Source organism: Schistocerca americana, chromosome 2 (assembly GCF_021461395.2).
Source record: "Schistocerca americana isolate TAMUIC-IGC-003095 chromosome 2, iqSchAmer2.1, whole genome shotgun sequence".
Lineage (NCBI taxonomy): Eukaryota > Metazoa > Arthropoda > Insecta > Orthoptera > Acrididae > Schistocerca > Schistocerca americana.
Genome location: NC_060120.1, coordinates 750,431,441 through 750,448,442, shown reverse-complemented (window position 1 = coordinate 750,448,442; position 17,002 = coordinate 750,431,441). Strand labels below are relative to the sequence as shown.

At 38.2% G+C, this 17,002-nt stretch overlaps 1 protein-coding gene across 6 annotated transcripts in view; it reads right to left on the bottom strand.

Moving 5' to 3' along the window:
- LOC124594946 overlaps positions 1–17,002 on the bottom strand; it is a 200,732-nt gene that overhangs the window by 96,437 nt on the left and 87,293 nt on the right. For all 6 annotated transcript variants that reach the window (XR_006978167.1, XM_047133450.1, XM_047133455.1 and 3 more), the window contains one exon: positions 13,667–14,055. Coding sequence is in view for 5 of the 6 variants with exons in the window: in XM_047133450.1 (XP_046989406.1) it covers positions 13,667–14,055 (389 nt within the window). In the remaining variant the exon portion in view is untranslated. The remainder of the gene's footprint in view (positions 1–13,666; positions 14,056–17,002) is intronic.

Sequence of the window (17,002 nt, the reverse complement as noted above, 5' to 3'; positions counted from 1 at the left end):
AAACACCCCAGACAGTCTTGCCAGTCGGATTTTCGTAGTACATTGAAATGCTGCTACATTTGAAGATGAACAATACGGAATTTGTATTTAGTTCATTGGATAATGTATAAAAATGCAGAGGTTGAAACTCAAGGGCGGAGAAAAAAGCTCGTCTTCCACCTTTCTTTCGTTTTTTTTTTTTTTTTTTTTTTTTTTTTTTACTGACGCAGAGGTTTTGGCAACAGTATTAATCTTTGTGCCTGCAAAGCATGCCATTGTAGCGCTACATATATGCGACGGCAGAAGTTAGTTGTGGCGGCACCTACCAATATTTTTCAGAACTTCAGCTTACATTGCACTCGATCCTAAGCCGCAGGCAGTCTTTTTTTGGATTACAAAAACCGGAAAAAAAGTGCGGCTTAGATTCAAGTAAATACGGTAATAATGAATAAAAAAAATAGGAGTACAGGTAAGCTACTACAAACAGCATACTGAACGCCTTATTGTGGCCAAGACAGACACAAAGCCCACACCTACTACAGAGATAAATGAAACTATTCAGATAGTGAAGGGAGACGAAAATTAAATAGTCATGGGTGACTGGAATTCGAAGAGAAGGAAACGTAGTAGGTGAATATGGATTGGGGGTAAGAATTGAAAGAGGAAGGCGTCTGGTAGAATTTTGCACGGAGCATAACTTAATCATAGCTAACACTTGGTTTAAGAATCATAAAAGAATGTTGTATACATGGAAGAAGCATGGAGATACTGACAGGTTTCAGATAGATTATATAATGGTAAGACAGAGATTTAGGAACCAGATTCTAAATTGTAAGACATTTCCAGGGGCAGATATGGACTCTGATCACAATCTATTGGTTATGAACTGGAGATTAAAACTGAAGAAACTGCAAAAAGGTGGGAATTTAAGGAGGTGGGACCTGGATAAACTGACTAAATCAGAGGTTGTACAGAGTTTCAGGGAGAGCATACGGGAACAACTGAAAGGAATGGGGGAAAGAAATACAGTAGAAGAGGAATGGGTAGCTTTGAGGGATGAAGTAGTGAAGGCAGCAGAGGATCAAGTAGGTAAAAAGACGAGGGCTAGTAGAAATCCTTGGGTAACAGAAGAAATATTGAATTTAACTGATTAAAGGAGAAAATATAAAAATGCAGTAAACAAAGCAGGCAAAAAGGAATACAAACGTCTCAAAAATGAGATTGACCGGAAGTGCAAAATGGCTAAGCAGGGATGGCTAGAGGATAAATGTAAGGATGCAGAGGCTTATATCACTAGAGGTAAGATAGATACTGCCTACAGAAAAATTAAAGAGACCTTTGGAGAAAAGAGAACCACTTGTATGAATATCAAGAGCTCAGATGGAAACCCAGTTCTAAGCAAAGAAGGGAAAGCATAAAGTTGGAAGGAGTTTATAGAGGGTCTATACAAGGGCAATGTACTTGAGGGCAATATTATGGAAACAGAAGAGGATGTAGATGAAGATGAAACGATAGATGTGATACTGTGTGAAGAGTTTGCAGAGCACTGAAAGACCTGAGTCAAAACCAGGCCCCGGGAGTAGACAACATTCCTTTGGAACTACTGACAGCCTTGGAAGAGCCATTCCTGACAAAACTCTACCCTCTGGTGAGTAAAATGTGTGAGACAGGCAAAATACCCTCAGACTTCAAGAAGAATATAATAATTCCAACCCCAAAGAAAGCAGGTGTTGACAGATGTGAAAATTACCGAACTTTCAGTTTAATAAATCACGGCTCTAAAATACTAATGCGAATTCTTTACAGACGAATGGAAAAACTGGTAGAAGCCGACCTCGGGGGAAGATCAGTTTGGATTCCTTAGAAATGTTGGAACACGTGAGGCAATACTGACCCTATGGCTTAACTGAGAAACTAGAGTAAGAAAAGGCAAACCTACATTTCTAGCATTTGTAGACTTACAGAAAGCTTTTGACAATGCTGACTGGAATACTCTCTTTCAAATTCTGAAGGTGGCAGGGGTAAAATACAGGGAGTGAAAGGCTATTTACAATTTGTACAGAAACCAGATAGCAGTTATAAGTGTTGAGGGACATGAAAGGGAAGCAGTGGTGGGGAAGGGAGTGAGACAGGGTTGTAGCCTCTCCCCGATATTATTCAATCTGTATACTGAGCAAGCAGTAAAGGAAACAAAAGAAAAATTCGGACTAGGTATTAAAAATCCATGGAGAACAAATAAAAACTTTAAGGTTCACCAATGTCATTGTAATTCTTGTCAGAGACAGCAAAGGACTTGGAAGAGAAGGGAACGGAATGGACAGTGTCTTGAAAGGAGGATATAAGATGAATGTCAACAAAAGCAAAACGAGGATAATGGAATGTAGTCGAATTAAGTCGGTCGATGCTGAGGGAATTAGATTAGGAAATGATACACTTAAAGTAGTAAAGGAGTTTTGCTATTTAGGGAGTAAAATAACTGACGACGTTCGAAGTAGAGAGGATATAAAATGTAGACTGGCAATGGCAAGGAAAGCGTTTCTGAAGAAGAGAAATTTGTTAACATCAAGTATAGATTTAAGTGTCAGGAAGTCGTTTCTGAAAGTATTTGTATGGAGTGTAGCCAAGTACGGAAGTGAAACATGGACGATAAATAGTTTGGACAAGAAGAGAATAGAAGCTTTCGAAATGGGGTGTTACAGAAGAATGCTGAAGATTAGATGGGTAGATCACATAACTAATGAGGAGGTATTGAATAGAATTGGGGAGAAGAGGAGTTTGTGGTATAACTTGACTAGAAGAAGGGATCGGTTGGTAGGACATGTTCTGAGGCATCGTAGAGGGAGATCAAGAGATGAATACACTAAGCAGATTCAGAAGGATGTAGGTTGCAGTTGGTACTGGGAGATGAAGAAGCTTGCACAGGATAGAGTAGCATGGAGAGCTGCATCAAACCAGTCTCAGGACTGAAGACCACTACAACAACATAATTAAAAGTTAATAAATTAAAAAGACAGATAGGGTTTTAGTTCCACACAAGAGAGCTTTCTGGTGCTGGCTGGCATAAATGCTATGACGCTACTGTTGATGACCTGCATGTACTTACAAGTGATAAGTATAAGACATATTACACTATTTGATATAACGTATGTAGATTTTTTGTTACATTATAAATAATAACTGATGTCAACATGACAGAAGTTTAAAATACATACAGGGTTCTGCAATAAAAATATTTTGTGTAAAAAACATACACCAAGAACAAAAACAGAACTAAGAGCTTGTGTCAAGAGGTGAAAGTTGCTATGTAAACCATAAAATATGGAGGAGGACACAACCTAAATTAATAAAGTACAGAAATCCGGATTTTTGTTCGTATTTTTACACTTTTATTTTTTCAGCAATAACTCTTTCAAAAATGCTAAAGGACGGTTGTCTTTTGCTAATGATTTGTTCATTAATTGTTAGATTTGAGGCTGTTAGTGTAAATTTTGTTCTCTTCAAGGCTACCTTTTTGTTTCAAATGTAAAAGAGTCGGTCTATTTCCCATTGACTGTAAACAGTGATTCTGTTCTATCAGGTGCCAACCAGGGGTATTATTGCTGCTGGCACATGTGTGCTCCATAAATGTTATTTTAAAATTCTCTACCTTCCTGCTCAATATAGAAACTATCACAAGCAATTTACAAATACAAACAAAAACTTTCAAGAAGTTGAGGAAGCAAACAGACAGTACTAAAAATGCAGTCGTAAATATTTCTCTTTCTTATGATGACACATGCTCAAAAAAATCTGATGCTTTCAAAAAATCTAATATACAAGCAAGTTTCTGAACGAATAAGAAACTACGACTATTTTTGCACCATAACCTAGATGAGAGTACAGACAAATACAGCAACACAGGTGTTTACAAAATAAGGTGTAGGTCTTGTGATACATTTCTATGTTGGCCACACATTTAGGTTTAGATCTGACTGAACTGAAGATGTTTATTGGTATACGCCTGATGAGCTGCTTACAATATCCTATTATCCATATGTATTGGAATAACAGAAGGAGAATACTTTGAAAAGTGATAAAATGACTAGGAACAGATTCTTAATAATTAGGACCAGTTTGAAAGTTGTGTTTGATGATGATGTCAAAGAAGAAGAAACAAAGGACAGGCTATGGAAATTACACCCACTTATCACAAAAATTAGAGGAGTGTGTTTGAAGCAAGAAAAAGAGGCAGATGTGGCAGTACATGAGATGATGGTACCATTTTATGGTACAAGTAGTCTGAAGCAGTACCGCCCAAACAAGTCAAATCCTGTGGGTCTGAAAGTATTTGTTCTTGCAAATCCCAATGGACTTGTGATAGACTTCACAATTTATCAGGGGAAGACAACGTACCCTAATTATACTAAGGATTTGGCTTAGGTGAATCAGATGTAATCCAGTTGACAAAGTCTTACCCCTGGACATTTAATTTGTCATGACAGATTTGTCACCAGTCTGAAGCCGGTACACGAGCTTCTGAAAAGAGGTTTCATTTAAACTGGCACTATCCAGAAAAACAGGATACCCACAGAGGCAAAACTGAAAATGGACAAGGAGCTTACTAAGGAAGGCAGAGGGTTGTCAGATATGCTTGTCCATTATGATGGAAATATATGTTTAATTAAATGGATGATGTCTTCTGTCCATGGTATGGACCCAACAGGCAAGTGCGTAAGGTACAGCAAAAATGATAAGACTCAGACTGAAGTAACCAGACCGACGGCCATCCAAGCATACAATGTTAAAATGGGGGGAGAGGACCTCTTCGACAGAATGCTCTCGTATTGTCCCGTAAGAGCCAGAACCAAGAAATGGAATTTAGAACTATATTGCACTTGACTGACATGTCAGTAGTTAATTCTTGGATTAAGGACCAAATCCAAAAGAGGGTACCTTCAAAAAATATTCTTCAACTTAGAAAGTACACACTTATTCTCAGAGAAGTTCCTCTGTACAGTGATATAAAGGAAGTAAGAAAACAATGCAGAAGACGGTGAACAAGATGAAGAAGAACAGCCAAGTACAAAAGAGGAAGAACAGCCAAGAACAAAATGAAGAAAAGTGCTTGTTCCACTGCCCCACGAAAATTTTAGAACATCAAAATCTGCACACACGCCAGCAATTTCTGATGTTGAAGACTGGCAAAAATGTTGAAGACCAGGCTGCAGAGAAAGAACAAGAACACAACATACAACTTGTAACATTTTCCTGTGTCTTGCAGTGAAAAGAAACTGTTTTAAAATGTTTCATGAAAAATAAACTCCGATGACTGTGTTATACATTTTATTTACTGTGTATGTCACTTTTTTTTAATTACACTAAAATATGTTTTTCAACATACATTGTAATCGATTTTATTACTTTCAATAAATATGTTTGAATAATATTACAACTGTTTACTTTGGATGTCATTAGTGAATTTATATGTATCTTTCATTATACAGAGTCCCAAAATACAGTATACTGTACCCATCATTTCACGAAAATTATAATTTCTACAAAAATGTGTCCGAGTTTCAGAAGGTTATGGTAAGCAGCAATCTATCTTTTCCTAGACTGTTGAAATACCAACATGGAGTTTCCATTGTTTTCTTCAGGTCAAATACTGTAGTATGTTTTGAAATTACTGGAAATAAAACCCTGTGTATCTCCTAAATTTGTCTTTATCTAAGTTTGGCATTAACTTTTATTCGCGGTGCAAGAAAAATCTGCATAAATTTTGTAAATACTTTAGAATTAAAGGAGACCACTCACTGAAAAGCAGAGACATTGAATTGTTGCTAGGCACAAAAAAAGAAAGAAAATTTGCTATCTTTAGGAGTTATCCTAGGTGCTCTGGTTATTGGAGGGAGGGGGGGCAAGGGGTATAGTGTTGGGTGGAGTGGGTAGAGGGAGAGGGACTCAGGTGAGCAGCTAGTGGCTCGGAGGGAGGCAGCTGGTTTGTCAGCTAGAAATGCAGGAGGGAGGGGGATGGTAGATTTATGAGATGGCACGAATGCAGTAGCTGGTGGGAAGCAGTACATGCTGAAGGCGACGTGGTGATATGAATTTGGAGGGAATGACATGACAGAGAAAGGGAAACTATTGGGTGGAAGATTCAGGGCAGTGTGTTACCTGAGACCAAGGCCAGGATGATTACGGGAGCAAAGGATGTGTTGCAAGGATAACTCCCATCTGCATAGCTCAGAGAAGCTGGTGGTGGAGGGAAGGATCCAGATGGCCCAGGTTGTGAATCAGCCATTGAAATTGAACATATTATGCTCTGCTGCAGGGTTGTGACGCCAGATGGTCAACTTTGTTCTTGACAACAGTTTTACAGTTGCCCTTCATTCTGGTGCACAGCTCATTGGTTGTTATACCAACATAAAAAAAGGTCGTGCAGTGTTTGCAACAGAGCTGATATATGACACGGATGCTTTCACAGGTGACCCAGCCTCTGATGGAGTAGGATAAACCTGTGATACGCACGGGAATAAATGGTGCTGAGTAGGTGGACCGGGCAGATCTTGCACCTTGGTCTGCTGCAGGGATATGATCCCTGTGGCAAGGGCTTGGGAGTGGGAGTGGGAGTGGCACAGGGATGGACTAGGATGATATGTAGATTGGGTGGGTGACAGAACATCACTTTAGGAGGGATGGGAAGGATCTTGGTTAAGATGTCCCCAGTTTCACATCTGGATGAGAGATAATCAAACTCCTGGAGAAGGATATGGTTCAGCTGTTCCGGTCCAGGATGATAGTGGGTGACGGGGGAGGGGCACTTCTTTGTAACTGGTTCTTGAGGACAGTGGGATGATTGGGGGTGTGTGAGCATACGGCAAGGGAAATCTTGTTTGTGGACTACAGTGTGTAAACTTTTAGATGGCAGACCTCTCCCTAGTCCTGAATCGGTAGAAGTCAGTAAATGTCAGAAGGCTTCGGTAGGCACGCAGTTTCGACTGCTGCCAACATTACGTAGCTGACTGTGTTGTACAAGGTAGCCATTGTCGTCTGCTTCGTTATTGTTTTGCGCTGTATTGTTCTGTGTGTTTTTATTGTACAGTTGTGCTAAACATTATCAAAATGAGTGAAGAGGCAGTTGCTGGTCCATCTCGGGAGTCGCCAACAGCCCCTCCTGGTAGGCCTACGGTTAGAAGGAAACCAATATTACGTAGCGATGCTCGCAAAATTATATTGCGTGTGACTGAATGCTGCGCGGCACTTTTCACGCATCTCGATGTTTACCACGTCATATCTTCTGAATTATATGTCGTAAAGAGACATAAATTTGCTGGTGCATTTACTGATATATGTGGATACTGTATGCGAAATATGTTGCGATTAGAGTTAATAGTAACGAAATAATACATTAAAATGTCATGCCTACTGCGGCAGATTTACAGTATGTACTGAGAAAATGTAGTAAGCGATAACCATTTTTCCTTTCATTATTTTGTGGGGGGTGTCAGCGAGAAAAATTTTCATAAAGGTTTGAGATTGCATGTAACGTTTGTTGCTAGTCGCTAAGTGCTCTCATTCTCAAATAGTGGATGCATAAATCTGGGTATTTTCCTGCGGTGGCATCTCATTGTTTATGACGTCATATCTCCTCAAGAATGTGTCTTATTTCTTTTTTTTCGGCTAGGAACCTGCTTGGCCGAGATGGACCAGCAACTGCCACTTCACTCATTTTGATAACTATATATTTAAAAACAAAGATGATGTGACTTACCATACGAAAGCACTGGCAGGTCGATAGAAACACAGACACATACATACACACAAAATTCAAGCTTTCGCAACAAACTGTTGCCTCATCAGGAAAGAGGGAAGGAGAGGGAAAGGCGAAAGGAAGTGGGTTTTAAGGGAGAGGATAAGGAGTCATTCCAATCCCGGAAGCGGAAAGACTTACCTTAGGGGGAAAAAAGGTCCTTCCCTCTTTCCTGGTGAGGCAACAGTTTGTTGCAAAAGCTTGAATTTTGTGTGTATGTATGTGTCTGTTTGTGTTTCTATCAACCTGCCAGCGCTTTCGTATGGTAAGTCACATCATCCTCTCTTTCCTGATGAGGCAACAGTTTGTTGCGAAAGCTTGAATTTTGTGTGTATGTTTGTGTGTCTATCGACCTGCCAGCGCTTTCGTTCGGTAAGTCACCTCATCTTTGTTAATAGAGGGAAACATTCCACGTAGGAAATATATATCTAACAACAAAGATGATGTGACTTACCAAATGAAAGTGCTGGCAGGTCGACAGACACACAAACACACACAAACATGCACACAAAATTCAAGCTTTCGCAACAAACTGTTGCCTCATCAGGAAAGAGGGAAGGAGAGGGAAAGACGAAAGGATGTGGGTTTTAAGGGAGAGGGTAAGGAGTCATTCCAATCCCGGGAGCGGAAAGACTTACCTTAGGGGGAAAAAAGGACGGGTATACACTCGCGCACACACACACACACACACACATATCCATCCACCACGGATGGATGAATATGTGTGTGTGTGCGCGAGTGTGAAGGAAGCAAGGCCATGAACGTGAAGAATGTTGGTGTATAGGAAGGTAGCTCAACAGTAATGAACAGGGATCCCAGAGGTAAAGCGATGGGATGGTGTGTGTGCGCTTTATTCTAGCTAATCAAAGGATAACTCTGAAAGCTAGCAGGTTTTCTTTCTTTTGTGGGTGCCTATCAACAACTAAACACTTCTGCTCTTTGGCGGGTGGTCTCTCTTAACCTTAAAGCATTTACATTGTTCAAGAACTTTCCTACAATGTGTACAAATTTTGTAATAGCTAATGTTATTACCACTTTCAATTCAATATCGGCCATTTAATGCCATGTAGCATCAACAAGCTCTTTTACATGTGGCAATCTGTCAGCCACAACCTTCAGCTGTAAGCAGCATACACGCTGGGTCATTACAGTTACATGCTGAGTGGACTAATAAACTTATGTTTATTTTGACATTAATTGATATTCTTGTCAAAGTTGTATATTCATTCTATACTAAATAGCATGTATTTTGTTTAACATGTCTTTGTCGTTCAATTATGTTTTAAGGAGGGTAGGACGTCAAACGGGCCGACTTGGAGCAGGAGAGGCATCACAGGACATTTTAATTTCCAGTGTCTATACTTTTATGAATAAACTCATTAAATTTTGTCAGCATCACCAGGAAGGATTCAGGATTCACACTCATTGCAGTGGAAGTTCGAAAACATAACAAAATAATTTTTTTTTTTTTTTCATGTGAAATTTCATCATTTTTTCACTTACTAATGGCTGCATTTGTTGCTATAGGTACAATTTTCTTCATAAGTTAGAGAGATTCTTCAACTACTTTTGCACAGCATACATACCATACTTACAGGTGTATGAAATTCTAGAATTTATTTAATTTATAAAAAAATGAATGATCTATTGTATTTTAAACTTCATGTTTAGAAAAAACACAAATGTTGTAGTTAATTACTTCAATTTTTACCACTGTTTTTAATAGATTTGGAAAATTCTAGAGTCTCATACACTTTTGAGTATGGTTTGTATGCTGTTAAAAATTCAGTGAACTATCTCTCTTACTTATGAAGAAAAGTGTACCTATAGCAACAAATGCTGCCATTAGTAAGAAAAAAATGCTGAAATTTCACATGTAAAAAAAATTACTTCGTTATGTTTTCGAACTTCCACTGCTATGAATGTGAATTCTGAATCCTTGCTGGTCATGCTGACAAAGTTTTATGAATTTATTTGTAAAAGTATAGACAGGGGAAATTAAAATGTCCTGTGGTGCCTCTCCTGCTCCAAATCGGCCCGTTTGACATCCTACCCCCCCCCCCCCCCCCCCCAACATAGGTCCTCTTTTGAGACACTTGTGTCAGTCTGCAACAGCATAAAAAAAATTCTATTACCAGTTTTTCACCAGGTCGTGTAAAGATGGACAGAGCCCGAAACACGTCACGAATACTAAATGGGTCCACAAACATCATGAAGCTATTATTTTGCCACCATCCATCTACTTTAATGTTATTTTCATCATTGTGATTATACTGTTTGCCCACCTCTACTGTGACTCAGTCACATCTACGGTGTTTAAATGGCCCATTACTTTTTTTATCGGGGGGAAAGTGAGGATAAACTCGCGGTTGTAGATTAGGTACTTGTACTTTTCCCTAGATTCTGAATCTGAGGAAATACCTCAGACAGCTCAAGGAAGAGAGTTTCCTAGCGAATGTGAAATTAATTCTGTTTGGACATTTGGTCCTGGGAGTGGAGATGTACTGTTTCCCATGTGAGAAGTGAGACAACCTCTACGAAGTTTCTACCCAAATGTATTTAGCATATGGAAAACAACATAAATAACAAGAGGTTTCCCTCTACCGTCTCAGCTCAGGGTTTTTAGAGACACAATCATCACTGCAATAGTGCAATGAAGTAGTTTATAAAGTTCAAGAACAGATTTACGCTACATCTTGTTCCTATGGCATCATTAGTGGCATGAAATACTAATATAAATAAGTTTTTTAGCCTGTCACCATAGGAGATGCAACATTCAGTCAAAAACTTATTAAGTAGATGAGGCAATGCACTTTCAGTTTAGCATAGTGAACTGGCTAACCGTATGGTGGATATAGTGGGATGATACAGTTATTACCAATGTTGATCAAAAATTATACTCAGTACATCATTTATGCTTGTTCAGGAATCAGCAGGAAGCAGAAATATCAAATTCTAAACAAAGGAAAATCCAAGACGGAATATAACAATATTATGAAAAGAATAGTTGCTACTCACCAAACAGAGGAGATGCTGAGTCACAGAAAGGCAGAACAAAAAGATGGTCACCCATTAAGGTCTTTGTTGAGAAGACACACACACACACACACACACACACACACACACACACACACACACACACACACACACACACAAAAAACAGGCTTTAGCTACCTGAAACTATTGTCGCACGCGTGCGTGTGCGTGTGCATGTGCGCGCGTGTGTGTGTGTGTGTGTGTGTGTGTGTGTGTGTGTGTGTGTGGTGTCTATTTTTGACAGAGGCCTCATTGGCCAAAAGCTCATTTTGTGATCGCCTTTTCGTTGCACCTATTTGCGACTCAGTATCTCCGCTGTATGGTGATTAGCAAATATCCTTTTCATAATACTGTTACATAATATAAAATTTAGTGTTTTTTGTATTTTAATATGTCACAGAAGATAGATTTAACTTATATTTTCATATGAATTGATTCTGTTGTCCGTTTTTTCTCTCACTGTGTTGAGCAAATGAATACCACAGCCAATCTAAGATCATCTGGTACATGGGTGATGAGCTAGTCGCTATTATGCTTGCTACCCATACAATGACCGTAAGAAAGTGAACTTCATAATGTAGCATAGGCATCATCCTTTGGCACTTGACAATCTTGAGCAGACTGTAGCAAAACATTATTAAATCCACTTGAATATTTGCAAATTGTATTATTTTCTGTTTACTTGATTCCACAGTCCTGCAATAGTTTAGAAATGACATTTCCTGCCTGGACTGTTATTAAATGTATTTATTCACAATTACAATTCTGGTCTATTATACCATTCTTAAGATACAGCTGCAACACCATAATCTGCTTGGAGACCAGTTCAACTTTACGAATGCATTCTGTTCTCACAGTATTTTTTAATACAAAATTATTGTTCTTTAAAAAATATACCTCTTTCAATCTCACTATGAAGTGAGTCAACATATAATCATTCATTTTAAGAGGACACTGCCCTCATGTCAACCATGTTTACATATTCCATATGCATAATAAGACAGGAGTCTTTGTCATTCTTATAAAATAATGTAGCCATTTCACAAAGACGAGAACATTATGTGAAAGCAGGTGTCTACAAGAGAATTCACTCTATTTACTGTAAACACATACTGCTGAATTCATGTCCCCTGTGCACTTAAATTTCCTTGTGCCTCTACTAGATGTAGCATTTGACAGCTGAAGTTCTACAAATCTACTGGGTGCCATAGTTTATATCTATAGTGAGAGAGATACTTTCCTACATAATTTTCATGTTATATGTTACATTATTTAGTCAAAACTTACAATTTTCTTTAAAACCATTGTATTTCTATGTGGGAGCACAGAGAAAGATCTTTACCGTGGCAAAAAAACATTCTAGGAAACTAACAATGCTAAAGACATACAGTAACACAATCATTTGTATGTATTCTTGTATGTAGCATGTTTCACATCTTGTTTATGGACAATTACACCTTGACAAAAAAGTCAGTACTAAAAACTGTGTGTCTTGAACGCAGACAATTCATTACAAAATACAATTTTGTATGGCAGCAAAACCCTACTTTAAAAAAATTACTTGTAACATTGTACAAGGTGTAGGTACCTAATCTGCTTAAGTAGGTCCTTTGATAGCTTACTTACATGAGTCCACATATATGGGGCTCAGTGCTGAAACTATATTCTTAGCAATACTTTGCAATGTCTATTATATCATAATTAACCTTCTGTTAATTCTACCTCCAAAATCTTAAACACTTTACCTTTCTTTACTTTATGGAAGATCATAAGAAATGTTTTGATAACTGATATTTGGCATCCCCCTCTTCAAAGTAGGCTGTAAAACTTGATGTGTTGTGATAGGTTAGCCTTACACGTTCCTGAAGTCTGGTAGAAAACGGTCCCCCATTTGACCAACATAGCACTACGAGGATGCCCTGCAGTCTACTGTATACACCCCAGAGCTGGAAAGCAGCATAACTTTAATAGCATTATGTTGAATGTTCTGTTTTATATTATTAGTATGGAAGCTAACTGCTGCTTTTGTTTTCTTAAAAGACATACAAAAATTTTCTAACAGTGTTCCAAGATATGGCATCATAGTGAATCTTGATTATACATTCTTTGTTGCTTCTCTCTCTAGTATAATTTCATCTTTTATTGTTCTGTGCACTATATTGCATTACTGTTTATACATTCTTATCACCATTCCTGCTCCAAAGCAATTTTTAGTTGCTATATTTTGTAGGAAATTTAATTCTTCTTCGATATCCTGATTATTTAACGGTAAGCTCTTCAGGTGATTCAAAATTGCATGAAAGTATCGAATCTTCTGTGCTGATGACAGGATTGGTTCTGTATTATCAAATCTGTAGTATCTTTCTGATATAAACAAAATTTGTGTTTCGAATTAATGTTTGTCTTAATTTTTTAAGAAGCTGGTACAGTTCCTCTTCTCCATTTCCCTCGTGAACTTTGCAGTTATTCATAATAAGCAAAAATCATGATTGTGAATAAATACATTTAATGACAGTCCAGCAGAAAAAGCTGTCACTTCTAAAATTTACAGATTGGGTGAGTAAGCAATAATCAGAAAACATTTCAGTAGAAATAACTCATTTTGAACGACACAGCATTATCTAGCTAGCAACATGATTAACAAAATAACAACATTGCAGTCTCTTGAAACAAAAGTACACATAAATTTTCACATAAGTAAAAAGCTGAATATGGCTGACACTATTAACTGAAGACAAACAAACTGGAATTTATATTCCGAATTAAGCTACTTTGCATCACACAAAACACTGTAATATAAACCATTATCACTATTTAAGCAAAATAGTTGCAAAACAAAATAGAAGGATAATGTTTAAGAACCTGTGAAGTTTCTCGGACTGGTTTGCTTTTCATTTGGCTCTTTGGTATATGTGTTGGCAAAGCTCGCACAGGAGTAGTGCTGCTTAAGGCAAGGTATGGCACAGCACTCGAGCTTGCCACAGCAGCAGTCTTTGGTAGGTTAGAATTGATAATTCCATTTGATGGGACACTGACACAACCGGTCAGCTGGCTTGTATGCTGATTCATCAGATTCGGTGCTGATACCACAGATGGAAGGCATACAATCGTAGTCGGTGGGATAACAGTTGCAATGTTAGTCTTTGACACTGTTGGAGTAGGTAACGCTGCAGAAGCATTTTGGGGCAAACCACCCACACTGCTTGTCACCATAGATTCTGCATTTGTAACAGTCTCTGGTGTCAACGTCACTGAAAAATAAAAAGACAGTCTACAACACTTGCAATGACGAAACCTATTAAGATCTTATCTAAAAAAAAAAAAAAGATAATATGGTCAAACAGAAAGGAGATTATGAATGTAATGTCACAGATATTATATGTTAGTGAGAGAACAAAAAAGTAAATAGGAAGGAAACAGTATAACTTGGGTGAATTGCGGATCTTCGCCAAACATAAACTTAATTATGTAATTCGTGAATTTATACTACATATTTAGAGTATTTAATATAAAACACAATCAACCAAAAAAGTTAAAAATAAGCTGCAATAAATTACCAATCATTGTGGCAGTAACTATTACCGTATGAATACCAAAGAATCAATGCTAAGAAAGATTTCATTTGCTGAAACATGAAACAATACAAAATGAACCAATGTGCTACATATTTGCATCAATCGAAAGAGATGTTTGATGTACATCCAATTAACTTTATCTGCAAATTATATATTCCTGTACTCAAGGGAGTCCAAACGGAATGTGCAGTGAGAAATCACCATTCTGCGCATGATGTCACTGTCAAAGCACATGACTATAACACCGCAGAAACTACGATTATTGCAGACGCTTATATATAAACAAAGATTATGTGACTTACCAAACGAAAGTGCTGGCAGGTCGATAGACACACAAACATACACACAAAATCCAAGCTTTCGCAACAAATGGTTGCTTCATCAGGAAAGAGGGAAGGAGAGGGAAAGACGAAAGGATGTGGGTTTTAAGGGAGAGGGTAAGGAGTCATTCCAATCCCGGGAGCGGAAAGACTTACCTTGTTGCGAAAGCTTGAATTTTGTGTGTATGTATGTGTTTGTTTGTTTTTCTAACGACCTGCCAGCGCTTTCGTATGGTAAGTCACATCATCTTTGTTTTTAAATATATTTTTCCCACGTGGAGTGTTTCCCATATAAACACAAAGATGATGTGACTTACCAAATGAAAGTGCTGGCAGGTTGACAGACACACAAACAAACACGAACATACACACAAAATTCAAGCTTTCGCAACAAACTGTTGCCTCATCAGGAAAGAGGGAAGGAGAGGGAAAGACGAAAGGATGTTGGTTTTAAGGGAGAGGGTAAGGAGTCATTCCAATCCCGGGAGCGGAAAGACTTACCTTAGGGGGAAAAAAGGACGGGTATACACTCGCGCACACACACACACACACACACACACATATCCATCCACACATATATTGGTATATGTGTGGATGGATACGTGTGTGTGTGTGTGCGAGTGTATACCCGTCCTTTTTTCCCCCTAAGGTAAGTCTTTCCGCTCCCGGGATTGGAATGACTCCTTACCTTCTCCCTTAAAACCCACATCCTTTCGTCTTTCCCTCTCCTTCCCTCTTTCCTGATGAGGCAACAGTTTGTTGCGAAAGCTTGAATTTTGTGTGTATGTTCGTGTTTGTTTGTGTGTCTGTCGACCTGACAGCACTTTCATTTGGTAAGTCACATCATCTTTGTGTTTAGATATATATTTCCTATGTGGAATGTTTCCCTCTATTACAACCATATATATATATATATATATATATATATATATATATATATATATATATATATATATATATGAGTGTGTGTGTGTGTGTGTGTGTGTGTGTGTGTGTGTGTGTGTGTGTGGTGTTTTAAGATAAAAATGATTGGGTGTGGCTGGTTGGTTGCTTTGGGAGAAGGGACCAAACAGTGAGATCCTTGGTACAGGGTGTGCCATCGATTGTTTTACAACAGGAAGATGAAGAGAATTGGACTTCTTTAGCATCAGTTTCCCAGAGACATACAGCTTCAAAAACTGTGGACTGTGAAATTTTATTGAAAGGACCACATCAATGTGTCAAATGCTATTGTTTGTACACAGTACTTTAAATCTGAAGATTATGTGGGGGATTTGCAGGCACAGCTCTTGGATATAATTGCCATGCAAGTCCTGAAACAATATGCTGTGCCAAGTGGGAACCTTCTAGTTGGTGCAAATGTTTGTTCGAGAGCTGATAAAAAAAAACTCAAAGAAAGCACGGATGTTCCATGCAAGAGAAGCACGGATGTTCCATGCAAGAGAACGTCTGAAAAAGGCTCTAGAAACTTTTAAGAACTTGACATCCAAGAAACTGAAGGTGATTCACTACATGTTAACCATTTCAATGAGCATCAGAAATGATGAATAGCATCAGCTCAGAGATTGAGTATAAAAGAGAAGAAGACATATGTGATGCAGTGACAATTCACACTCTTTTTAGGAAATGTTACACCTTTTTAAGGAACAAACTCAATTTTCCATTAGCTGGTATTTTAATTTTGAAGAGATGGTCTTGCCCATTCCTTTGTCGTCCAAGAATGTTGAGTGACATGGTACATTTGATGAAAGTGAAGGGAAAGGCATTTTCTGACATGTGTGGATGACTATATGAACATCAATGGAAATGTGACATTTGATGAAGTGGATGATCAAGTTGCAGGCCCACATAGTAACATGTTTGTCATTAGATAGCATGTTTGTCATTATGGTTCAAGGACTTTGTTACATATGGAAACAACCAATATTTTATGAATTCACTATTCAGATGACAGCGATGTTGCTAAATTCAATTTTCTGGTGACAGTGGCATTGCTAAACTCAATTTTTTTCCTCACTCCATAACGCAGATTAAAGTGTCGGCGCAATAGTTTCTGATTTGGGCCATAAAAGTGTCTTTAACAAACCGCATATTGATCACATACATTCACATTTCCCCACATTTGCAGTAAATTGCGAAAAAAATGGGTATTTTCAGAAGTTCCTCATCTGTACAAACTGCTTAGCAACTGCTTTATTCACGATGGCATAAAGCCCTCTTTCAGGTTGTTAATGAATCATATGATATTCTTAATCAAGGGTTCATGTACCCGTAGCTCTCACAAAATGGGAAAAACATAGTGT